The sequence below is a fragment of the Notamacropus eugenii genome, chromosome 6 (assembly GCF_028372415.1).
Source record: "Notamacropus eugenii isolate mMacEug1 chromosome 6, mMacEug1.pri_v2, whole genome shotgun sequence".
Lineage (NCBI taxonomy): Eukaryota > Metazoa > Chordata > Mammalia > Diprotodontia > Macropodidae > Notamacropus > Notamacropus eugenii.
Window position 1 is genome coordinate 340,084,022 of NC_092877.1, and position 27,373 is coordinate 340,111,394.

General features: G+C 39.2%; 1 protein-coding gene across 16 annotated transcripts in view; it reads left to right on the forward strand.

Moving 5' to 3' along the window:
- The window catches only part of MED12L (mediator complex subunit 12L), a 603,739-nt gene that overhangs the window by 229,036 nt on the left and 347,330 nt on the right, over nucleotides 1-27,373 (forward strand). For 14 of the 16 annotated variants that reach the window (XM_072618312.1, XM_072618310.1, XM_072618325.1 and 11 more), the window contains 4 exons: nucleotides 10,009-10,113; nucleotides 13,511-13,702; nucleotides 15,153-15,188; nucleotides 19,551-19,710. In XM_072618312.1, coding sequence (XP_072474413.1) covers nucleotides 10,009-10,113; nucleotides 13,511-13,702; nucleotides 15,153-15,188; nucleotides 19,551-19,710 — 493 coding nt within the window. The remainder of the gene's footprint in view (nucleotides 1-10,008; nucleotides 10,114-13,510; nucleotides 13,703-15,152; nucleotides 15,189-19,550; nucleotides 19,711-27,373) is intronic. The other 2 variants (XM_072618318.1, XM_072618321.1) reach the window with 1 other exon arrangement.

Here is a 27,373-nt window from a genome sequence, read left to right on the forward strand (position 1 = left end):
GAATCAGGTAAAGGAATTGGAGATGTTTACCTTGAAAAAGAAGAAGAAAAGACTAGGGATTGGTTTGGAAGGTGGTTGGGAATTATAGCTGTCTTCAAGGAATGTCATGTAGAACAAAGATTAGACTTCTCCTTGGCCCCAGAGGAACAACCAGGAGCAAATGTTGAGATTACAGAGAGATGAGTTTAGGCTTGAGGATAAACTTCCGAATGGCTAGAACTATCCAAAGTAGAATGGACAGTCTCCAGAGGCAACGGGATGACTAGATGGCCAATTTGTTGGAAACATCCTAGGAGGGTGTTCATGTCCAGGTATGGATGTGACTAGATAGGTCATTTCTGAGAATTCTTCTCAAATCTTCTCCACAATTCATGGCTTCTGTGAATGTCCAGATTCATCATCTCCTCTTATTCCACAAAAAGATATTGAACTTCTTTTAGAGAAGACGTTGTGCCAGTGTTGTGGGTCCTGTACACAATTTGAATGAATGCTTGCTTTACCTTTCTTTGCTTCTGCCTTAATGAATCTGAAGAGTTCATTTGGGAGGTAATAGATACATTGCTATTGCTACCTTAAACAGAAGAGGTAGGTAAGCAGAGGGCGGATCTCTGTCTACATATCTAAACATATACATATATATATATATATATATATGTACACACACACCTATATATAATAGAGAGTTAACCCATCAGCGGATTACAGATTAAGAGCTGAAAGGAATGTCAGGCTATCTGGTTCAAACCCTTCATTTTGCAGATGAGGAAACTGAGTCCAGGGAGGTTAATTTACTTCCCTAGGGTTGTAAAGGTAGGATGCTTCTGAGATTTTCATGGGATTTAGTGGGCAGAAGTCACTTTTTTGTTATAATGTTCATATTTATGTATAACTTTCCAATTACAAAATATTTGCCATGTATTATCTCACTTGAGCTCCACAATTAAGTGAGGTAGCTAATTCAACTATTATTTTCCCCCATTTTATGGTTGAGTAAACTGAGATACAGAGTAGCTTAGCAACTTGACTATGGGCCCAGATCTAGTAAGTGGTAAATATGGCACAGATTTTTTTTTTTCCAATTCCAAGTTCAGAGTTTGTTTTTGTTTTTTTAAACTACATGAGATGGTTTAACTCATTGTGGCATTTCACTCACCCTCTGGAGCCTCCCTACTGTTGTACAGAAAGCAGTAAAAGATTCAATTCACTTCAATTCAGCAAGTGTAAAAGTGCGTATGATGTCTCAGGTATTGTGCATAGGCACTGAAGCCATAGTAACAAATGATTTGATTTCAAGAAAGTCATATTTTAGTGGTAGAAGTTTCTGAACATCTGTGCCTCTATGTATGGATGTGTGCATTAAGTTGGCTTGTGAGGGAGCTGGCAGAAATTGTGCCCCAGGCCATTTTTTTTTAATGTGGGAAAATGTTTTAAAAAACCCAACTCTTTCCAACCCTGGATGAAAACATAGGTGTTTTGCTTTCAAAATAAAGATTTTATTGCTATAAACACTCTGTGTGGTGAGAAGTGATCCAAAAACCCAGGATCATCTTGTGAAACTCGGTGTAAAAGTAAATACGTGAGATTTGCAAATGAATTTGGAATTGATAAGAGTTCTGGAAGACACCTTTCTACAGGTATGAAACAAGGCAGTAGGACTGGCCTTCTATGACTCAGAGTGAGTGTCTACTACTCAGAGTTCAGATCTGAGCTCCCATCATTCTCCAATGTAGGAATTGTCCTAAGTGTGACATTTGAATGAGGGAAAAGAAGAACTTTCCTTTGGTCCTAGTGTTCTGGACTTTGAAGGATCGTCATGTCAGTAAAAAGGCTATTGAAATCCACTGTGAGGGGAGCCCTGCAGATAGAGCCTCAAGTCTACATGTTAGATGGCCCTGGGTCTTGACCTGTCGCTCACTCAGTGCTAGTTTACTTAACTTCTCTCTGTGTCTCTGATTTTCTATCTTTAAAAGAATTAACACACCTCACTAGCTAATTGTAGGACTGTTGAAGGATCATTGACCTAATGAGGATAAAAGTATAAGAGCTAGCATTTTTGTATGGTGTTTTAAGGAGTGCCAAGCGCTTTCCAAATGTTTTCTCCTTGAATCCTTGCAACAGCTAGGTGAGATTGGTGCTCTTGTGTCTTCATCTTACATAGGAGAAAACTGAATCTGAGAGAGGTGAAATGAATAATTGCCCAGGGTCAAATAGCTAGGAAGAGTCATTCAAAGTCAAGTGTTCCAGACTCCCAAATCCAGTGGTGTCTTCTGCTCCACCTAGTGGCCACCTAGGGATGTCTGATTGTTAAATAATCACCAAATACTCCATCTAGTGAAGTTCTTCAACAAAGGACTCAATCCCAAATCCAGTGTTGTCCACTCTTCCACCTAGTGGCCACATGGGGAAATCCTGCAGTAAAGTATTTCAAATCCATATATTTGAAAGAGCAGCCATGGGATCTTGGTTCAAATTCAGCTTCTTTGGGGGGAACACTTAAGATGTCTGAGCTTTGGGGAAGGGGTTTAGACTTGGTGGTCTCTCAGGTTCTTTATAGATCAGATGCTCCTAACAGTGGCCATTGTAGGGAAAGTGAGTGGAGATTGTAGAGAGACAGATATTGGGTGAGATCCAGGTTTTCAAGGAAAACTCCGTTAAGTGTTAGAACTATCCCACATTGGAATGGGCTAGCTTTGGGAAGATTCCTTGTGGATAAGGAAGACATAGGCTCAGGAAGACCTGGGTGTGAATCCAGTTTCTGGCACTTATTAGCTGTGTGGCCACTGCAAGCAATTTAACCTTTCTGAGCCTCAGTTTTTTCACAGGTAAAGTGAAGATAATAATAGGAGCTACTTTATAGGGCCTTTGTGAGGATTAAATAAGGTAAGCTGTATAAAATGCTTTATAAACCTAAAAGGATTGTTGTTACTACTGAGAGATGGCAAGTTCCTCTTGTTTAGAGGTCTTTCAGTATAGCCTGGTCACTTCTCAGGAGTGTGATAGAGGGGATCCTGTTGAGTTGTGCGTTGGTGTAGGTGGCCTTTCATTCTGTAATAATGACATCGTAACATGCAAACTTTAAGAGGGGAGAAAAAATATTTGACATATCTTGAATATTATGATTTGTGGCCCAAGCAGAGCTCTAATCTCAGAGATCTCACTTTCTACCTTATTTCTTTCCCCCTAACACTCCCCCACTTTTTTTTTTTTTTTTAGGCAAAGACTTCCTGAGCAAAATGAGGTAAAAGCTAGTGTTTGTTCACATAGTATATGTTGCCTGTGTGACTCTGGACAAATCATTCTTCTCTATCTGCCTCAAGTTCCTCATCTGTAAAATGGGGATAATAATTCTAACTACCTCCAAAGGTTGTCCTATCAAATAAGAAAATACTTGTAAAATGTTTTACAGGCTTAAGGCCCTGTATCAATGCTAGTTATTTAATTTACTTATTATCATCATTATTTAGAAACTGCTGTGTCAGTGGTAAGGTTTATTGGGTCTCAGTTTCCTGACTCTTTTCCTTGGCGATTATTGGCTTTGATATATATTAACATTGTAGATTATTGTTAGTGTATGGGAAATTAATCTTATGTTTGGAATCATCTTTATGAAATTCCACAGTTTTCAGAAACTTTTTTTCAAAGCTCATACTTTGAAAAAAAAGGATATTGGTGTTTGTGCTTGACTACCCCAGTTTTTGGTGCATTGGGAAAAGTGTTGGCTTTGGAGTCATAAGACTTGAGTGTGAATCCTGACTGGACTGCAGTCACTACCTGTGGCCTTGGATGAGTGACTTCTCTGGTTTCCTTACTAGTAAAATTCAGGGCTGCACTTGATGACTTCTAAAGAACCTTTTGAGATCAAAATTTATGATCCCAGGTCAAATCTTGATTCCTCTGAAATGCCTCACTAGTGCTTTAATAACCACACAGAAAGATTTGAGGCTGGCCTCACCTCATCTCTGTGTCATTTTTTCTCTTTGTACTGGCTTTAACTTTGGAGACTGGGGAAAACTTGCCCATTTTCCATTTTGAGAGATTAGCTGTTGTGGGAACCTAACAATGCATCCTCTCTCCTAGAGATTCTTGCCATTCTGCTAGAGAGCCTTGAATCCTAGTCCATGTGGTGACTTCCTGAGGCAGGTTGGGAGTAGGAATCCCTTACATAGCTAGTTGGAGAGAAGGGAGATGGACACAGGAAGGGGATTCTGAGTTTTCTTCCTCCCTCTTTCCCTCTGTAAAGACTGATATCTATCTGTTATTCATACACAATCTACTTTAGGGCAGCCCTCTTCTCACTGACTTTTCCTCTTACCTTCAAGTACTACCTCCCTTCCACTGGTTACCCCTGTCTTTAGTTTTGGAATTTTGTTTAACTTGCTGATTCTTTTTTCTTTTCTTTAGTTATTTAATTCTTCCCCTTTCTTTCTCTCAGTTAAGTAGTCCATTAAGCTCCTCCTTCATCTCCTCCCCTCTAACTTATTTTGTTTGTTGGTTTTTAAAAATTTTTATTTTCTGAACCTTTTTTCCCTTGTTGTCTTTGTGATTTCTCTTTCCGTTCTCTCCTTTCTAGACTTTTATTTTTTCACTCACAACCTCAATTTATTTATTCCCTCTTAGTTTCTATTTTCTAATGGCATTAAATCTTCTAAAGTACCCATTTTGAGTTCACTTTTCTAAATGGTTTTGATATTACTGTCTTGTACATTGTTTTCGCTGTTCCCCTTTTCTCTTGTGCTCACTTTCTGAAGTACCAATTCCTGAAGAAGATAGAAAGGATACAAAGATGGATTATCCCAGGGTAGGAATTTTCTTAGGTTCCTGATTTAGTACTTTGTTACTATTTACTATCCCATAATCTTTTTTCCCTGACTAGTCATGAGCTCTGCCTTTTGTGTCCAGGTTCTCCCACTCTTCTGGTGTCAGTTACCCCCAGGAGCTCTGGTATCCCCTTCTCCTGAGTTAGGATGCTGCCTGTCGAAGCCTAACACTCTCTCAGAGGTAGTGGTCTCTCTAAGTATCAAATTTCTTCAGATCCTATGAAGGGAGACTCTTAACAAAAGCTAAGACGTCCATGAGACTGGCCCCCAAATTGACTTTTCATTGCTCTAAGAAGTGATTGATGACTGGGTGTTGCTTGGTGCCTCAGGTACTCCACCCAGTCCCTTAGCTCAACCCCAGAAACATAGCAGAATTTTTATTCCAGAGGAGCAACGCTGTGTATTGTTTCTCTATTTAGCTGCTCCCTGAGAGCTGACATTTATATGAATAACTCTCAAATCTAGTAATAATGTTCGGGGAAAAAACACAGTTGCAGCGAGCAGGATATAAGTAAGTATTAATAGAAATGGAAAAATTCACGATCCCTAAATGTCATTTTTAAAAAATTTATTAAAAATTCAACATCATTTCCACTGATGTATATGTTAAAATGTTTCAAATCACAATAAGTTAAAATAACTCACTAAGAAGGATTTCTGATTTCTAAACAGAGGCAGAGCCTGCCTACTTGACTATGAGTGATGTCAGGGAAGTTCTTGCCTTGATTGGAGACATAAAAGATGTTAGTTGTCATGTTAAATTATTGATCTATCCGTTGAACTGCTGTTTTATTAAGGTGGAAAGGAGCCTGAAAAACCACTTTTTTTTTTCTATTGTAAGCCAGAATAAAAAGAGTCCCTAAAGTGAAGTAGTGGTGGATACAGCTGTACCATTGGGTCTTGAAAAGCTCACAGACCCGCTGCATGATTCTTTTTCATGGGGATGGGAGTTTGGGGGGGGAAGGAGGAAGGAAGCACATGCGCTACTACCTAATTGTTGTGCCATGCAATATCATGAGAGAAAATCAGAGATGGCAGCTTAGTTTCCTATTTCTACCCCCCTTTTGCCTTCCTTCTCCACACCACCCTCTGAAAAACAGACCTCGGCGCCTCTGTTCCGTTAGCTTAGTCAGAATGCTTGTTTTAAGTTGGGACCTTTCTGATGTTATCACATTTACAAAGTGCTTTCCGTGTGTTGTCTCTTGCCAACTCTGTTAAAGTAGGTGCTACAAGAATTGTTATGCCCATTTTATAGAAGAGAAAACCAACCGGAGTTAAATAGTTTACTGATGTCAAAAGTGGGATTCCAAGTTCAGCCCTGTTCCCACTTCATCATGCTGTTCTCCTGGCCCTTTCTCCATCTTGTGGGAAGCTGAAAGTAGCTTCTGAAACCAACCCCCTCATGAAGGAACTTAGTCCCAGGAAGCATAGGTGATTGCTTGAAGGTCACACAGGTGGTATGTAGCAGGATAATAAATGATCTTTATTAAATTAAAGTCATAGAATGTTAGAGCTGGAAGGAATCTTAAGCTCATTTCAGCTCAAAAAGATAGAATCAATGACGCAGTATTCTTTAATACTTCAAGGACCTGTGATTTTATCTGTCTGTCCCTCTCCTTCCCCCTTCTTCCCTTCCTTCTTTCCCACTCTCTCTTCCTCTCATCTTTCCCTCTCCTTCTCTTCTTTCTCCTTCCTGTTTCTTCCTCTTTTCCTCCCTCCCTCCTTCCATAAGAACCCTACTGAATACATTCAAGCAGTGGTGACCTGGATTTTAAATACAGCTCTGAACTGCCTAATTTGTTCCTGTGTTGTAATATTCCTATGCTATAATCTTCTATCTCCAAATCCACAAATTTGAAAGTAATGACATTTATATAGTTTTTTAAAAATTGCAAATTACTTTGTGCATATTATTATCTCATTTGAACCTTATAACAAACCCTGTAAAGATGGGAAGTATAGATATTATCCCCATTTGACAGATGAGGAATTTGAGTTTGTGAGATGCCCATGGTTGCAGAATTGGTCAAAGCGGGGATTGAAACTTGGATCTTCTTGTCTACAAATCCAGAACACTTGCCACTATAACATGCTGAATTCTTTCTTTCCCTCTTCATCTACATATATGTACACACATAAATATGGAAAAGTAGCTGGTCTTAAATTCAGGAAGGTATGAGCTCAGGTTCTACCCTCCTCTGACATATTGGCTGAGTTAACCCTGAACAAATCATCCCATAGTGCTCCAGGCAGAAGGTGCCAACCTGTACCGATAAAGAGAGTTTCTTTAGCCAAGTATTCTCTTTAACCAATGAAATTACAGGTCTGATCCCTGTCCTCCCTCTCTCTCTCTCTCTCTCTCTCTCTCTCTCTCTCTCTCTCTCTCTCTCTCTCTCTCAGTATATAAAATTTATTCCTATGTTATGGATCTATTGGACTGGCTCCTCAAACTATTCATTTGAAAATGTCTGAAGAGTTTGAGGTTCCTTTGATATGTGAGTGTGTAACTCATTCTCTGGGTGAAGCAAAATCTGAATGACCTTCTCCATGCTTAGAGGAGACTTGATTACTTTAGAGTTTAATTTCCCCAAACAAGACATGTTTGATAACGGGCCAAAACAGTGGTCTGCCAACTTATTAGTAATAGCACACAGAATTAAATAAAGTTACATGGCATGCCTCCAAGAGACCTCTGTTCACAGCTAATATGGCCTTTTAAGTCTTGGAACGAGTGCTCATATACTATAAAATACCTCGTTCTAGAACCTGGCAAAATATCAAGATGGTGGCTGCGGTTGGGTCCATTATTGATCATATCTTTAAAGCAGTTGCTTGCTGAAAGTGTGTAGGTGCTCTCCATTCTAGGATGAATGGCACCATCGTTCCTGGTGTCAATGTGGCCATTTGGATGTGCAGAGAAAGAGGGTGGTTCAAGAGAAGACTATTTTTTCTTCCCTTTCTCCTATATGTTAGGAAACCTTGTATAATGCTTCTAATTTGGGCCTTTGACCTTCACTTGTCACAAGTGAGTCAGTGAGGATGACATGGTCAGGGAAGCCATGTTTTAAAATAAAAAAAAAAGGTTCCTTTTAGTGTCTTGTGAGGTTTGTAGCATCATAGTCTATAGGATCAGAGATGAGAGGATTCAGTGCTAGGTGAACCCTTAAAGTCTGTGCAAGTGGAATGTGAGGAGGGACTGCCTTGGGAGGAGGTGGGCTCTTCCTCATTAGGTGTTGGATGATCACTTTTTGGTTATGTTGTAGTAGGTATGGACTGCTGAAAATCCCTTTCTACTGGAAAAATTCTGTGATTCCATGATTCTGGGATTATCCCATTTAACCTCCTCACTTTACTGGAAACTGAAGCCCAGAGGGACTAAGGTCCCATTGGCAATCATTAACAAAGTAAGGACTGGAACACAGGTCTTCTGACTCCAAACCCCAAGGTCCTGTGTAGGATGAGTGAGAGCGTTAACACATAGCTCTGTGCTAATGGGGGAAGCGGCACTTCTTAAAAAATAAATGAGATCTATGAGGCAGAGAGCTCTGTGTGTTCTTGGTTTCACTGAAGTACAAGTTAGGAAGAACTTAGGCTCAGAACTATTGTCGTAACATGGAAGCAAGAGGAATGGAATTTAATCACAGTAATGCAAGTTAGCCTCTCCCATGTGATTCCTCTCCTAAGAGCATTTCACATGAAATGGGTGGTACACAAAGGCCAGAATGTGAAAGAAATGCCCGTTTCTGCCTAATGTCGCATTAGTGTGATTTGTTTTAAGAGCGTTTATTTGGGATGTGAAAATATGACTTTTGTAAGACTGCCAAGAACAATGAGATTTGTGATGAGCAGTCTGATGTTCAAACATTGGGGAGAGCAGAGAGAGAGAGAAGGGAGGGAGAAGAGAGGGGAGGGGGAGGAGGAGGAGGAAGAGGAAGAAAGAAGATCTGTTAATACATTTCCACTTGGCTCCAGATAATAAAAACCCCAAATACCTTAGTTTCTTAATTAATCAACAAGCATTTTTAAGTGCCTACTAAGTACTAGGAACTGTCTTAGGTCCTGGATATACAGAGGCAGAAATGAGATGGAAACTTCAGAGCTTATTCTCTTTTTTTTTTTTTTAATTTAACTTTTAACACTTATTTTCACAACACTTTGGGTTACAAAGAGCTTATTCTCTATCAAGGAAGATGCCATGAACTTTGTAAGCATCTATGATTTCTATAAACTCACTTTCTGGGAGGTAGAATTGGCCTCTGGGGGCACCAGGAAAGGTCTCAAGTAGGAGGAGATACCACTTGAGCTGAACTTTAAAGAAGATGAGAGAATCCTAGAGGAGAGGAGGGGAAAGCCAGCTAGGCATCAGGCACAGCTTGTGCAAAGACACAGGGAGGGGAGTTAGTAGGTGGGGTTTGAAGAATAGGAAGAAGACTAGTTTGACTGTACTGTAGCATATGTGAAAAGGAAACATTTCATGCTGCAAAGGAAGGTCAGAGGCAGGGTGAAAGGGCTTTCAATGCCAGAAGGATTAAGGAATCATAGGAATTCATTGAACTTCCTCAAGGAACTCATTCTGTACTGGGTGTACTTCACTAGCCAATTAAATAAAAACTGCATGTTCAGAGTCTACTTCAAGAATGATAGGGAATGCATTTACTCACATCAGGAAAGGTTCACGTATGAGGTGACGTTTGGTTCAAGCTAGAAATTCAACAGAGGTGGTGGTTTTGCCGGTAACTGTCTTTGTGACCTTATGTGAATTTATTCTCCATTGAGGTGGAGAATTGGACTTGATAATATCTGAAATCCCTTCTAGCTTGACCATTGTGTGATTTTCTGTGTGATGCAATGGATAACGGTTTTGGAGTCAGGGAACCTGGGTTCAAATTTTACCCTTGTCTCTTATTGCCTTTGTGACTTTGACCGAGGTACTTAGTCTCTGTGGGCCTTGATTTCCTCATTTGTCAATTGAGGGCACTGGACTAGATTCTGTGGTCTGGATCTATGATGCCAGACTTCTCTTTTCTCTTGATTTAGAATAGCTCCTCTTCTCTTCCTTTATCTTTCCCTCTATTCCCTTCTCTGGCAAACCAAAATGTTGACTAAGCATTATAAAGCATAGGTTCTTCGGTGAAGGTGTAAATTCAGTTTTTTAAAACGTCCTGATTAATAAATACCTTCTTTGAAACAGGATGAACTCACTGCAGTGAATGTGAAACAAGGCTTCAATAATCAGCCGGCTTTCTCTGGCGATGAGCATGGCTCTGCCAAGAATATCGTCATTAACCCATCCAAGGTAAGGCCCAGTCTTAATCTCAAGCTGCATTTCTTAACTGTGGAGTGTGCAGAATCCCATGTTTAGATACATACGCTGTTAAGTTTTTGCCCAAGCAAATGTGTTTTTATGTCCTAAAAATGTATCTCCCTGAATGATAAGAGGGGCCGTGTGTGGTTTCATGGTTTGACTCTCTGTTTGTTAGGTGAAAGTGTGTTCATACAAAGTCATGTCTCTCAAGCCCAACATGACCGTTTTGGGAAATATAATTGCAAGAAAAAGATGAACAAATAATAATTTTATGTTAGTCCCTGTAAAGAAATGGTCCTTGATACAGATTAAGTGGAAATGTTTCCATGAGTGCTCATGTTCTGCAACTCATGGTATACTTCTATTAATGTAAAAGTCTTTTGATTCAGAGTGGCCATGTCACTGAATTCTACTTCTTGTGCTGGGTAGCTCTCTAATGTCAAAGTTAGAAAAGTCTCCTAAATGGAGGGAATGTCCAAGCTGGGAGTTCCCTACATTGAGGAAATCCAGGTTTAGAATAACAACAAAAGTTTGTACTTGTTTCCTAGAGATTGAGAACATGTCTCAGAGGACTGACCAGGCCTGTTTACCTGGTATGAGCTATTTGTTCAGTTTCACTTGAACATGATATATTTTTAATTATTAAAATGCCAATGTCAAGAAGAAGGGAAACCATAACAGCCATTATTATTGAGATTCCTAGCACTAAAAGATTTTGGTCCTTTTTAAACTTTTTTATTTGCTAGAGTACAAAAAGTCAACTTTGTTACATTATTAGGGGTTAACCCTTCTTACTGGCATTTGTGCAGTGGATAGAAGGCTGGGCCTGGAGTCAGGAAAACTCATTTTCTGAGTTCAAATCCGCCCTCAGATCCTTACTAAGTTATGTGAACCTGGGCAAGTCACTTAATCCTGTTGCCTCAGTTTCCTCATCTGTAAAATGAACTGGAGAAGGAAAAGGCAAACCATTCCAGTGGTTTTTTCTTAACCAGGAAAATGCTGAATGGGGTCATGGAGAATTGAATACAACTGAACTGAATGAATATTTAATGTCAAAATAATGCTTTACATTTTATAAAGTGCATTTATCGTCTCAGCCTTTTCTGATCATCATGGCAGCACAGTGAGACTGGTAGGCTTGTCTTGCCCCTCCAGAGATTCAGAGGGCTCCCAGAACTTGAACTTGGGCCTGGGTATTCTGACCTCAAGTTCAATGTTCTTTCTAGTATGACCTTCCTACCACTAATTATGGCACATCAGTCAGTCACCAAGCATTTATTAGGCACTTACTGTGTGCCAAACACGTGAATTTCCAAGAAACCTTGGTCCCGTTGGTTTTGGAATTTTGAGTATGGAGATGGCTTTTGACTTCACAAAAATGTCACATCCCCTCTTATGACAGAAAGACGTCGTATCTGATTGAGAAAACAGATGATAGCAAAAAAGCAACCCACCAGCCAGGCTGCTGTGGATTCAGTGATGCTTGTCAATGAAATTATATTTTAAAATCCCAGCAGCATATGTATTACATTTGAAAAATGGCGATTCACTATCTGTGTAGGATATAATATTTATTCAGCCTGCAGAAGGTAGAGTTGCTTATTTTTTATACTCAAATCAAACTGAATATTTTGTTGGAGTTAAGCATGGATCTGAATGGTAATAGTTGGCTTGTACAAGGATTTATAGACCCTTTGAATAACCTCTTTGAAGGCCTCTAAAGGGGTCTCTGGGTTCCCATAGATTGGGAATGGCTGTTTAACACACATTCCCCTCCCCTCACCCCTGCCATTTCCTTGTTACCAAGACAGTTCTTGAGTCCCTTAAAAAATACCTGCTAAATTGGGGGAAATAAACACTTCAAATTAAATGTCAAAAATGATACTTTGGTCTCTCCTCATGCTCTCTTTAAATCTTTTACTTCCCAGGAAAACGTTGCTTCCTACAGCATGCATCTGTTCAGAAGGTGTTCATAGGACCCAGGATGCATATGCAATTTTACTGAGTTCCATTGGTATTATTAAGTCCATGGAAGAAAGTGTAATTATAAAAGCAAACAGCCCAAATTTTAATCATGCACTAATCAAAAAAGGATCAAGCAACACCTACTTCACATCTTTTGAAAAATTACTCTTCTTTCATATTCAGGTAGACAGATTTGGCTAATTGCTTACACCTGTACACCAGTCTACAGACTACATATTTATTGATTCATGAACATTAACTCAGATGATAATTCATCTTTTAAAAATTGTGCTTAGTCTGGCTGCACAGCTAGGACTGTAAGTGCTTTAGGTTGTCCCCTTCTGCTGGGTCTAGGGACACTGGGAGGGTCTGGCTTACCTTTAAAAAAAAAAGTAACTGCTGGGGAGAGATGCTTAAACAGGCCACTTGGGAAAACTGAAGCAAGTTTATACTTGTTGTTATTATTCAGTCATATTCAACTCTTTGTGACCCCATTTGGGGTTTTCTTGGAAGAGATACTAGAGTGGTTTGCCGTTTCTTTCTCCAGCTCATTTTACAGATGAAGAAACTGAGGTAAGCAGGGTCTAAGTGACTTACCAAAGGCCGCAAGTGTCTGAGGCCAGATTTAAGCTCAGAAAGATGACTCTTCTAGCTGCCCAGAGTTTATACAGCTTCATCCATTACCAGTTATTATTCCGTTTTGGCCTTTTTTATCCTGAACATTTCCAGATTTTTCTTTTTCATCAATAATATAGAAATGAAGAAACAGGTCCAAAGAGCTTCCCAATGCATTTTTGTAAGGTATTATGAGAAACCAGTGTCGGTAAAATTGGCAGGTCAGTCAAAGATTTGGGGCATTTATAAGTTGTTTGCTATGAAAAGAAAATTTAAATGACCTTTGACCAGGTTTCAGAATCCTAATATAAATATACAGTTTTCTTCTTGAAAGAGTGATTACTGTGTGATTGCTAGATTTTTCCATTACTGTTAAAACCCAAAATTCATGTTAGGATAAATATTCTCCTAGAGGGCTGAGTGAAATTAGCATGAATAAGAATGTCTATTGTAGTAAAAGAGAAAGGTTAGCTTTAGAGCATGGCAAAAGCCCATTTACTTTAGGATGTTCAGGACTTCATTTTACCTTGCCTAATGTCTTTAAAACCCCTTCTCCTTCTCCCCCTCCCTCCCCCCGCCCTGGACAAATTATTTGTAATTTAGGTTTCTAAAGAACAAAGGTGATCTGTAACTTTTAGTGGAAATCTCAACTCTGCTTTGAGGAACTGAATCTTAATCCTATTATGTGATTGACTGAATTGGTGACTTCTTTCAATTAAATTGTAACCACAAATTTTTAATATAGCAGGGTTTTTCATATTCTTTAACTTACTTCTTCCTTCTTTTCTCTTTTTTTTCCTTCCACCAGATTGGAGCTTATTTTAGCAGCATATTAGCAGAGAAACTGAAGCTAAATACTTTCCAGGACACAGGAAAGAAGAAACCACAAGTTAATGCTAAAGATAATTATTGGCTGGTGACCGCCCGATCCCAGAGTGCAATTCACAATTGGTTCTCAGATTTAGCGGGAAATAAACCACTCACTAACTTAGCAAAAAAGGTATTAGCTACTTTTTTTCATGTTGCTTTAATATTTGATTTTCACCAAAGTGAGGAGCTGGTACTAATGAAGTTCCCTCCTTTCCTCACATAGGAGGTGGACTTTGTGTGTGTATATATATATATATATATATATATATATATATATACACACACACAATGTTTTTCCCCTTTCCTAGTTTTGAACTGTGTGTCCCATATAGGGCTTCTGTCTAAAATGAGAAGCTTTCATAGAAACACAGTTTATATGGGCTACTGAAGGTAGAGAAGGAAGGACTTTGATGTCCAAAACAAGTACCAAGAATCTACCATTTCCATGACTCGGATTTCTCAATTCGAGAAGTCCTTGAAAGCAGACCTAAGTGTGTACAACTAACTTTCCTTGCTTTGTTGGGCACTCCTCTTTAAAAGAAAACATCTTAAGGTTCCTGGCTAAGTCTTGTTTCCCCATCAGATGAGATCAAGATTGAGATTCTGTGTATTCTTCATCTATTAAGGAGCGAAATGAAACAAGTTAACAGCCTTCTTGAGTCCTTTCCTTTTGATCAGTGTGCCTCAGAATGAATATTTCCTTGTCGTGGGACAAAGACACACAGGGTCAACAATCATGTAGACCAACTGAAAGGAAATGTTCACTCGAAGCTAGCGAAAGAGCGAGAAAGCTTTTTTTCTTGGTAGACTTAGAAATGGCTTCCTTTATTTCTGACCTCTTGTATGGTTTTCCAGTGGGCATGTGGATTTCCTTGCAGTCTCCTCTGCAGCCTTTTTTTTGTCCAAGGTATTTCTGTCTTACTCGCTTAACTTTTCAATGGCAGGTCTGGCACTGGCTCAAAGTAGAGAAGAGCTTGCTTGCAGGGTTTTTTTCTTTTTAAACAAAAATCCTTCCAAATAGGACTTGTTGCTTTATGTTGCTCTTATTTTTGTTACCATGATAGGTTTCTGTGACCAGACCCAACTGAAGTATTTAAACGTACAAACCAACCTACCCAAAACAAGTCAGTTAATAACATTTATCAAGTACCTGTTGGGCTCCAGTGCAAACCAAACCTACTCCCGTTCCCTTCCTTATTGGGTCATGTCACTAAAGCTTGTTGGACTGTTTGGCTGTATCTTTTTCAGTGGTGAATAAGAGTTTACTCAGTGACCTCACTGCAGGCTAGGCTAATGTCATCCAAGTACGTTTTATTGTTTGCTTTCTTTCCACTAGGAATTCCTATGCTGTTTGTTGGTTAGCACCTCCACCTCCTGCATGGCCAACCCGGCTTTCTTCTTAGCAGGTTTTCCTGTTCTGGAAGCATTTCAGACGTATTTTTGATGCTCCTTAAATGCTCCTGCTGGCAGAGGGATGATGTATTTTGCATTAGAGGTGTATTGATCTAGGAAAGTCATCTTCTAGGAAGGAGGCAAATCCTGGAGCAGTTTGTTAGTCAATGTTCTTCTCTCTTTATTAGGAGCTGCTTACCCTGGCCAAATCAGGTGTTGTTCAGGTAAGCCCTGGCATTCCTTCTTTGCAAATTTGTAGATGTTTTCTTTGTAGAACCATTGAATGTAGTTCAAAGTAGTTGTTTCTTGGGCTTTTTTTTTTTTAAGAGCATTTTCAGTTGGCCTGAGCATCCTTTCCTCTTGGGATTGCAAAATTATTCATTCTCTGCATGTTCTTCATAAGTTTTTTTAAAATTTTTTTTAAGTTCTGGTATTGGCATCTTGCATTTCTTCTAGAATTCCTCTTTCAGATAGCTTACGGCAGAAAACCTTGCCTTTCCTGCTGAGATCACGAGTCAACTTCCAACTCTGATCTGGGGTCTAATGTAGTTGGGGATGTGTGAAAGATTGAATTTCCTAACTTGTTTTGCTGTCAGAATGAACCATGTAAATTGCCAGGTGTTTTGTTTCCGAGAGGTTGACAGCTGCATGGTGGGAAGGGGACAGGGTTTTTTAATTGATAGACAGTAACAGCTGGATTTTGATTGGGAGCCTTCCTTGCTGCTTGGGTTTGCTATAGGGAATGTCTCTGAGTTTGGAAAATATCTCTAGTCTTCACTTATCCATTTCAGGTGGTCATCTGATCAGTCCAACCTGTGCTGGTGACCCATTTTGGCCCCACTGGGGTGAGAGATGGTGCCATTGGGGAAAAATGGGGAAAGGGGAATGAGTAGGGAGAAGAGAGGGCTCTTCCAGGGGAGGAAAACAATGGCTGCATACTAGACGGTCTTAATTTTCTACTTTTATGTAGCTGCATTTGTTACCTCCCTGAAAAACATTGATATTATTTCACTTCAGGACAGTTATAGCATTATTGTAATTTTATTTAACTGTCTTGGAAGACAAGGTATTTACATATGCCAGATGATTGACTGAATCAAACAGATATCCTAAACTTTTGGCCAATTTTCTCTATTAAAAATAGTTTCTATCTCTGTAAGGAAGAACAACAATTTTGGTCCATGGAAATCTTTTTCTTCTGGTTTGCATGATTCTTGTGGTTGGATTCAGTACTGACCATGGCTATAAATTGAAGAGAGCTGTTGATCTCTCTCTTCTTCCCTAATTATGTAACTTTCTTCTCATAAATGTGTGTATAAATATATGTATATTTCTTCTGAATTTTAAGCACTCAAATTTAGCTAACTACTCCTCTTGGGAGATTGCTTGTAAGGGCGATATTAGAATTTTGCCCAGAGCTATTATAATTTCTCCTAGTCATTCAGTTTTGTTGGATATTTCATCTAAATATTTAATATGTTGTATTAAATTTATCTTCAGCTTTTAATCCTCCTGTCGATTGCTGTTGCAAAGAAATCATTTAGGCTTTCCAGGAAAGATAGCGTCAGTAATAATTTTCGGAGGTGGCAAACTTCTCCTGCTTTTGTTTGCCTATCTGCTCTGGATCTTGGTCCTAAAACATTTTTCTCTGTGCCTGACTGAGAAGCGGCCTGGCCTTTGACAGATATTTGACATGCCAAATATTGTATTAGAGGAAATGGCAGATCTGACCCTGGGATGAATAAGCACATGTTTTCCTATAAAGGTCTTGAAAGATGTAGTAGTCAGTGAACTGAGAGCCGCATGCCCTTTCAATGAAATGCTTCACAAGCAAAACGTGCTATTAATTCTTGGCCAGATACATTACAGGGACCCAGAACTTGAAGCCTTACTCATTAGGCTCACGTTCTTTTCATTCATTTCATTTTTCATTCCCTTTGGAGTTGTGGCTGCCAAATTGGAGGGGATGGCCACAGATGAAGAGAAGGTGTGCGGGGGAGTCACTGGATTTTGAAATTTTATTTTTCAAATGGAAAGAACCACCAGCAATGGGAGAGACCTTAGGAGATCATCTTTGTTTTTTTTCCATTTATGGCTCTTGAGACCAAGGTGCCTGAGGGCCATGGCTGTGACTAGGAAATACCCTTGCTAGTTTGGAGCTTGGAACTCACAAATATGTAATAATAAATATAATAATAAGGCTGTGTATTAATGTAATAATACTCTTGCTTTCCACAGGGCTTTCTTATATTCCTTTGTGAACTTCAGTGGCCCTAAGGAATAGTACGGGGATGAGTGAGGGTGGGAAATGGAATAAATGTTTGTATACCTACTACACACCAGGCACTATGCTGTGTGCTTTACAGATATTATCTCATTTTATTCTGAAAGCAATCCTAGGAGGTTGGTGCTATTATCCCCATTTTACAGTTGAAGGAAACTGAGGCAGATAGAAGTTAAGTGACTTGTCCAGAGTCACATGTCTGAGGCTGATTTTGAACTCAGGGCTTCCTGACTCCTGGTCTGGTATCAGAGGTTCCTAGATTTTAAAGCTGGAAGGGACTTCGGGGGCCTTATTTTATAGATTAGGAAACTGAGGTGTACTATGTATAAGTGACTTGCCCAAATTCACACAGATCATAAGTAGTAGCAAAGGTAAAATTTGAATCCAGCTCCTTTGACTCCAGGGCTCTTTACTATCTTCATTTACACAAAGAGAAATTAAAAGGACTGAGAGCTTAAATGATTGGTCCCTGTTTCACACAGGTAATATTCTTATTTCAAGTTCTGTGTTCCATCCACCCCCTTTTTTTTTAAACCTATTCTGACCCTGGGACTTAGTCACCTGCTGTCACAGCTAAATGAACTTGGTTGGCCTTGGGCCCCTTCCTCTGGGTAACTGAGCTAACCAAATTCTGGGGATAAACAAATTACTCTTGAGATTATTGGCATTAGAGACTTTGAGAGGGTCACTAAACCTTTTCTACCAGCTCCCTTTTGCTTCTCTGTGTATTGGGGCTCCAGCTCCCTCACTAGGTCTAAAAAGAAATAATAAACTTGCCCCTATCCTTCTGGTCAAGTTACTAGAGCTCTTGGTGCCACAGGGAAAATTCTAAGACCAAGTTTCAGAGCAGGTGCCTATTAGTCACTAGTAGGTGTTTGTTCTACGGAAATTCTTTATTCTAGTGTAATCAAAGGTCTGTTCAACAATTTCCCCTCCTCCTGATCCTAATATGTGCTCTCTTTATGTGGAACACTGGGTTCCTAACATGGGGTCTGTAGATTAACAAGAGAACAGATGTTGGGGGGGATATCTCTGAACTTGTTTTGGGGAAAATATCAGATCTTTATTTCATTATAATTGGTTTCCTTTGTAATTATACGCATTTTATGTTATGCGTTTAAAAACATGATTCTGAAAAGGGGTCCATAGACTTCGCCAGATTTTCATAGACTCCTAATCAGTGTCCATGACACATAAAATGTTGAGAACTCCAGAGTAGAAGTTTAAGGCTTACATAATGCTTTATCTTAACAGCTCTGTGAAGTATGTCATGTAAGAGTTATTATCCATAGTTACAGAGGAAGGAACTGAGGCTAAGTAAGGTTAAATGACATAAAATCACACAGCTAAGTTAGTGGTTTTAAACCCAAGCACCAAGGTGGGTGCTTTTCTTTACCCTTCCATATGAACATTCTGTTTCTCCCTGTTGATCTTCTGCCCCCCCCCCCACATTAGCATTTGGCCCCTCCATTTTAGTGGTCTGCCCCTCTGTATTAGGACCTGCCCCTCCACATTAGAGGTTGTCTCCTCCCTATAAACTTTCTTGCCTAGGCTGTAGGCACCTTTGTAGCTTTTTGTATTCTGTGTGATTTAGAAAATACAGGTTTTACAAAGCATTTGACAACAAATGTTTCTTTGGAAAGTGAGGCTGGAAGTGAGTGAGCTCTGACTTCAGATTTATTTTGTATTTTGAAATATTTCCCCTCTGCTCTTGCTGATAAGACTCAGGTTTTAGTGTCTATATGAGTTATGAGAAAATGCACAGACATTTTTTTCTTAAAATGGGTTTGGGTTATATTGTTGAGGAGAAGGATCTGTATTTCAATTTCTTAGGTTAGTGTCCTACTCAGGATCCTATGGCCAGTTTAGTGCAGAGTGGAGTCTGGAACCCAGGTAGTTCCTAACCACATTTCAGTATGCTTTGAATTCTTCTGGGTGCTCCTCCAGACAAAGCAAGAACTTTACCCCTAGTAAAAACCTCATGACAAATCTGCGAGTTGTTGTTGAATTTTCATTTCACTCACCTGTTCCCTTGCAAGTAAGTAAATTTCATTTTTGACTAGTTTTTCCTCCCACCCTCCGTTTGCTTCCTCTTTCCTAGAAATGGATTTGGAGTCAAACCTGAGTTTGAAACTTACTTCTGTGTGACCTAGTAGGTGACCTAGTCCTCCAGGAATCCTCAGTCTCCTGTATATAAAATTAAAGGACTGGCAGAGGTGAATGCCAAGGTCCTTCTCAGCTCTAAATCTAAAATTCTTCCAAATATTGCAAACATTGATTTCTTTTTCTCCCTCTTTTTAAGGTTCCTATCCTTAGCAAAAAGGAGGATGTTTTTGCGTATTTAGCAAAATATTCAGTGCCATTGCTTCGGGCAGCGTGGTTGATCAAAATGACATGTGCTTACTACTCTGCTATTTCGGAGGCTAAGATTAAGAAGCGTCAGGCAACTGATCCGAATATGGGTAAGTTACTGGCTGCAATGCCTCAATTTATTCATTTGGTAAATGCTCTTGCTATGCCAGATTCCCAAAGAAAGTTAGGTTGTTTTCTCCAGCTGTCCAAGTTTAATCTTGAAAATCAAGCACTCTCTAGCTTATAGGTAAAGATGCTTTGTTTACACTGGTTTTATTTCACAATAACTACCCCAGATTGAACTATCCATGATAATACGAAATACAGTTAAAACAAAAAACAGCTCAACAAATGGACTCTCTAATGACTTATGGCTCATTCTCCATCTGTGGTCTTCCAGCTCTTTGAGAAGAGAGAGATGAATTTTATCATCCTCCCTCTGGAGTCAAGAATGGCCATTGCTTTGATCTGACTCCTGATATATATATATTTTTTTTTACTGTTGTTTTCCTCTTTGTGGCCAGAATGTAAATAAATGTTGTCTGGATTCTGCTTATATCAATTTATACAGGTCTTCCTGCTTCTCAAAAGTTCTCCCTAGTCATTGTTTCTTATTCTATAGAAATATTCCATAATGTGTTCAGCTGTTCCCTAATTGATGGGGTTTCATTTTTGTTTCCAGTCTTTGCTGCCATGAAAAGCACTGCTATAAATATTTTTGTACATAGGGGACCTTTCTCTGTCCTTGACTTTCTTGAAGCACACTAGTGGTCTTGTTAGGTCGTAGGGCATAAGCATTTGAATCATTTCCTCACACATAGTTCCAAATTGTTTTCCACTATAGTTAGATAAATTTATAGCTCCATTAACTGTGTTAGAATGCCTGCCTTCACACAGCCCCCTCAACATAAACTATGTCCCTTTTTATCACCTTTGCTGATTGGGAGATGATGCTTCACAGTCACTTCCATTTTAATTATTATTGATTTGGGGCATTTTTTCATTTGGTTGTTGATCGTTTGTATTCTTGTTCTTAATGCTATTTGTACATATTCTTTGACCACTTATCTATCAGTGACATTTGTACCTCTATTGCTTGGATATCAGAGATATTTGATTCATTTCTATCTTCCTCCCCCTGCCCCCAAGAGTTTTTCTTTTTATATTTCCACCTTAATCCTCAGAGCAGGAGGTGATAACTCTCTTAAATGTGAAACTGCCATGGACATACTGGCTAAGATTATTAGATGTCTTTTTTAGTTTGGAGGGGCTGAAGTACTCACAAAGAAGATGGATGAGAGATTATAGATTATTCACCAAATTCTGAAGTTTTAGAATGAACCACAAAGCTGTCTCTACATAGAGAACCTATCTTTTTAGAGGGAAAAAATGATTATATCAACTGGTGTTAAACAATAAGAATAACAAATAATTGATAAATTGTGACTTTGACATGTAATCAACCCATGATCCTTTTTAACTTTTCACTCTGACCAAGTCCAAGTGATGACACTTCCCTTTCTTTGTACCCCTAGCATTTTGCATAGGACCTGGCAAGTAGTGGGTGCTTAATGTTTATTGACTGATGGTTCACATATCCCAGTAGACACTGCTGTTGTCATTTCTTTTCTCCAAAAAGACTATCCTTGATCTTCATTTTAACCCAGTTTCACCTGGATACAAATAGGGTTTGGCAAAAGATAATGTACTCCACTGGAAGGATTAATATAGTAAGAGTCGAGTCTTGGGTTGTAGCTCATTTGCTCTGAGATGTATGAATGTATGGTCATATATACTTCTCCCATATCATCCATTTCTCCCCCACCTTCCCGCCCCAAGTGTTCTGTGGTGCTGCCATCACTATGGAAGAGAGGAAGCCTCTTCATTCCTGCTGCAGTGACTGTACCTTGGGGTCTATCCAGAGCAGGAAGGAGTGTGATATGAGGCATTTTGGCCGAACCCTGTAAATTTGGTTAAAAAGGATAAATCACTGAGCTAGGCTGTGTGAATTGAGATCAATGAAACACCTGCTTTTAGGGAAGAGACATATAAGCTGCTAATGACAAAGAATCCTTATGTACAGGACATACCAGAGCAACAAAATAACATAAGCCCTAAATTAAAGTCTTTTGATATTGGATACATTTGCTTTAGGGGTCGTAAACGAAATGATATTTGAATGGGAGGTTTAAAGATTACAAGATATTTTGATAATTTTTTTTGTGGGTCTTTGATTGGGATGCATGCCTTTCCTCCCTCCTCCCCCAAATCTCTGAGTCAACAGTAAGCATTTAGTAAGTACCTACTACGTTCCAGGCACTGTGCTAAGACATGGGTATACAAAGAAAGGCAAAACAGGTCTTGTTTTCAAGGGACCCACAATTTAATGGAGAAAACAACATGTAAACAGCTACGTGCAAACAAGATACACAAAGTGTAAATTAGAGATAGTCACAAAGTGAAGTCATTAACATCAAGGGGGCTTGGGGAAGGCTTTTGGCATAAGGTGGGATTTTGAAGGGAGCCAGGCACGCTAGGAGACAGACAGACAGAAGGAGGGAGAAAATTCCAGGCAGAGTAGACAGTCAGTAGTGACCCTGTTATAACCCTAAAGTGTCTTGTCTTTTCTCAAAATTTTGTTTATATTTTCATTTTTATATGACCTTTCAAAGAAAACTTCCCTTTCTTCATAACAAGAATAAGAAAAGAGAGTAAAATAAAAAGTTCAGGAAAACCAAAATGTCGGTCTTGTTTGACAATACTTGCAATAGTTCATGCCTATAAATCTCTTATCTCTGCAAAGAAGGGAAGAATGTGCATGTTTTGGAGCATTTTTCTTTTTAGTTTTCAACATTCACTTGTATAAGATTTTGAGTTCCAAATTTTTCACCCTTCATCCTCTCCCCCTTCCCAAGAGGCCACACAATCTGATAGAGGCTATGGTCCATGTATATATATTTCCACATTAGTCATGTTGTGAAAGAAAAATCAGAATGAAAAGGAAAAACCAAGAGAAAGAAAAAAAAGAGAAAATAATGTGCTTCAATCTGTATTCAGACTCCATAGCTCTTTCCGTGGATGTGGATAACATTTTCCATCATGAGTCTTTTGGAATTAAGAATGTATATTTTCTCAACCCTCTTCAAGTATTTTGTCTGCCCTGCATCAGGGCAGAACTCTACCTAGACTACTCCAGTTAAATGGGATTCTGTCCCATTTTCAAACATCTCCAAGGATCCTGTAATCTGGTTTCCAAGTACTTTATCCTTGGATACTAGGCGGGTCTCCAAATTTATCAGGGCAAACACTCCCTTTCCTCACAGATTTCTTAACCATGTGGGATTATTGGTCATCTTTTCCCATGAATTCTTCCAAGAGGTTCCACCTGAATCTCCAGAGTATTTCCTCTAACTAGTGGGGAGGTGGGGTACCAGTGTACTGCTCTGATACATTGTATCCTTTATTTTTACTCCCTGTTTTACTCTCCTCCCGCTGGCCTTGATCATGTCTCATGCCCATCATTGTCATCAATGCCAACACTGCTGTCCACGTCCTGGCGCTTTTACATATTACATTGCCTTTTTCCATGTTCCTCATGCAGGACACACAATCCACCTGCCTTTTGTGCTGGCTGCCCCCTTCCCTCTCCTCCATTGTGTGGAATTCTTTCCCTTCCTCTCCTCTGCTTTCTGAATTCCTTCAAGACTCAGTTCAAATCCTACTTTATTTTTTTTTAAATTTTTGTCTTTTTAAAAATTTTTTTTCAAATCCCACTTTCCTGCTGTTAGTTTCTTCTCTCTTAAGACTATCTTCTATTTACCGTTGTCTCCCATGTTAGAATTCAAGTTCCTTGCAGGCAGGGACCATATTTTTGCCTTCTTTTCATGTCTCCAATTCTTGGCATTATACTTGGCACATATTAAGGGCTTAAGAATGCTTGTTGACTTAATAGCAGAAAATAATAAAAAGATGACTGATTACATCTGCAAAAAAGTCATTATTATAGTTCCATCTTAGAGCTGTGGTGGTTTGACTTCTGACCAACTTGTTAGTTTGTGAGGGGTATGGGCTGGTTCCCTCTTTACCTTAGGATAATAAGGCTCTTCTTTGTCTTCAATGGGGGAGGATGAGCTGAGGAAAAAGAGCTGAGGGATGACTTCACGAGAACTATGACTTTAAACAGTATCTGGATTGAGGAAAATGACCTTGCCACTTTACTCTGCCTTTTTTAGACCCAATTTGGACTACTTTGCCTGGTTTAATCATATTTTAAGAGGGAGGTGGAAAAACTATAACATTCCTATAAGATGGTGCCCAAGATGGTGAAGGAACCAGGAGCATTTAATCGAGACTCAAAAAGATATTGGGGGATGGAGGTGGGCAAGGTAGCTCATTTTCATATATTTGAAAGGATTTCATTTAGAAGAGCTGGGGGAGATGTCAGGAATAGGACCAATGTTTGGAAGTTACAGGAAGACAAATTTTGCATCATTCATAAGATAAAAGAAACATTCCTCCTCTTTATTAGGGAGTGAGCTCTGTGTCAACGACAGTGTTCAAACTGGCTAGCTGATGACCTGTCAGGGATATTGTATAGGTGCATAACAAAGATTTAGACTGATCCCTTTCATCACTAAGATTTTCCGCTTCTCTAATTTTTAATTAGAATAGAGGAGATTGGTCTTCTCTTTTTTAAAATCCATCTAGGTAGGATTAACCAACCGAGCCTGCACCTAACGATACTCTTCTGGACAGCATCCTAGAAGATATTTCAACCCTGGAACTCACACCATGGAAGTACGTCTGCCCCTGGGTCCCTTCCCTCTTACTGGAGAGTAGAGAGCTTTTCCCTGCACCTTCCTTTAGGGAGGGAGCCCAGCCCAGCCCGACCATCTCTTCATTTCTTGCCCAACTATCCTCCCATGGCTTTCTCCATCATACCCCTGGCTGGGTACTTTCCCTTTCCCCCCCACCTCTTTGCTACTTACTTTTGTGTATTGTCTTCCTCCATTAGAGTGGAAGCTCCTTCAGTGCAAAGATTATTTTTTGCCTTTCTTTCACTCCCAGCATTTATCACTGTGCCTCACCTATAGTGAGTACTTCAAAAATGTCTATTGACCAACTGAAAAGCTTGCCCATTGACCTTTGTGGGCTAGTGAAATCTTTGCTCTCTGATACTGTGGGTTCTTCCTCTTGATTGTTCTTCCATAATAAACTTGGCCTAGAAAGAACTGGAAACCAACATAGAGAATTTACTACAAATTAAGAAGATAAATTTCATGTATCAGTGGTAAGGTCTCATGACAGTTAACATTACAGAGCAGCAGAGAGGTAACACCAACCCAGTTGTATTTTTCTCACTTCATTAGTACTAGGAATGCTATATTTAACTTTTCAAAGGCTGAAATATTTTAGTAGGTCAGACAAAAAATCAATAAATGTACTCAGGAGAATTGCTAGTGGGGATAAATTTTGGAAGGAAGGGCTATTAATAGTCCATCTTAATTTAAGTAACATTCATCAAATGTAAGCCAGGGTTTAGAGAGGTAATATGAGGGGTGGGGAGTGCTTGCTGTTTAAATGGGGATTTGAACTGGGAAGGGAAGACCAACTAGAGGGAGGAACTCTCACCCCTGCAGGCGGGTCAAGCTAGGACTTTGAAGGCTAGGAGGGAGTCAGAGATCAGGCTACTGAACTGGTACAGTGTCATCCCCTGACTTTAAGCTTTGCAGAATACTTTCCATATATTTTTGTTGTTTTTCCATATATTTTGCTGTTCAGTCATTTCAGTCATGTCTGACTCTTCATGACCCCATTTGAGGTTTTCTTTGCAGAAATAACTGGAGTGGTTTGTTTTCTCCTCCAGCTCATTTTACAGAAAACTGAGGCAAGCAATTAAATGACTTGCCCAGAGGAACACTGCTAGTAAGTGTCTGAGGCCAGATTTGAACTTGACAGTTGTTTATCTTTTGAGTAAAAAAACCTTGCATTAAGAAGATTTACTGCATTCAAACTTAGGTCCTACTGACCACAGGGCTGGTGTTACATCTCTGCACCACATAGCTGCCCTGGTTATACCATATCCAAGACAAGTTTTAACATAACTATCTCAGTGAATTCCTGGACCAAAATACTCCGTCTGCTACTGTACATTGCACATACAAAGAACTTAATAAATGTTTGTGTGTTGTCTCTCTGTTAGAATTTAAATTCCTTGAAGGCAGGGGCTATCTTTTGTATTGTACACACAAGGCACAGTGCTTAGTACATTACAAGTATTTAATAAATGCTTTGCACTGATTCATTTTCACCCAAATCTTTCCTAAGATTTGGTCGCCATCCTTTCTCCTGGCCTGGGAGAAGACTGAACCTCCTCACCCTTTTTATAACTGATCACTCTTTCATTGTTACTTTATCTTTGACATCTTAAATTTCCTTTAAGGAAATTGTATAGGACAGTGGGAAATGCTTGTCTTCTGGAGGCAGCAGCCATATTGTAGGCAAGCTGTAATCCCATGAGTATGTAGAAATGGCAGCTTGCATTAAATCATGCAGACTTCAGCAGATGAGTCTCCAGGAACAGGTTCTATCTTTTTACTTTGTTAGGCAAAGATCCCACGCTATACATCTGGGGCAGGAATGATTATGGCAAAACCTCCCTTTGTTGGTTGAGGTTTTATAGCTTTAGTCATCTTGGTGATCTTTAGATTCTAGGTTTTTTTCAGTGAAAATGGGTTTTATTTCCTTGAAATAGGAATACATGTTTTATTTTCAGTTCTGCCATTCAGAGTTTGAAGAGAGAGATAAAATCCTGCTAACATCAATAAGGAATCAGCCTTGAGTGAAATACTGATGTGAAAATTGTGGGTGTGGAACCTATTGTCAGTATGCATGGTGTTCTAGACTAGCAGGGCACCTTTCAGGTAGGTGAGATGGATTTATCCCTCAGAGATGTGATGGTAGGAAAAGTCTTAACTGGTACAGCATAAATGCCAAAAGGAGAGAATCCAATTCAACAAGTATCAAGAGCCTGGATATACTCAACACGGAGGGAAGCCTACCCTTAAGATGAGCACATTGCGCAGGAATGTATGATTTTATTTAAGTGAATTTACATATGTTGGTGTACGTGGACATGTGTTTGTGTGTGTGTGTGTGTGTGTGTGTGTGTGTGTATATATGTATATGCGCATATATATAATTTTCCTCCAATTACATGATAAAATAAATTTTTTAAAAACTTAAAAAAAGTTGAGTTCAAAATTTTCTCTCCCTCTTTCTCCTCCCTCCTCTTCCCCTCTCCCTGAGATGGTAAACAATTTGGTATAGTTTATGCATGTGTAATCATATAAAACATTTTCATATTAGTCATTTTGTATAAGAACATTCAAAAGAATGAATAAAAAATGAAAAATATTTAAGTAAATTTTAAATGAAATTTTGAATGTAGGGAACATAAGAGATGAAAGAGATTTAGACAGAAGTCAGTTAGGAAGAAAAGGATGCAGAAAGAAGGGAATTTGGACAGTCTTACAACTGAGGGAAAAAGAGAAGGCCATAAGGGGAAATGAATTTATGGAAATGCTGTGGAAGAGAGTTTTTTGTTGTTTGTTTTTACTCCTTCTGTACTTAAAAGGTTAAGTCAAAACAACAGCAGGTCAGAATTGGCTACTGGTTTTTGAGAGTTTAATGAATTTTGTTTTGTGAGTGGGAGAAGAATGTGTTGGGTATCTTTAATGCCTTCATCATAGCAAGAGAGAAACTTGACAAGTG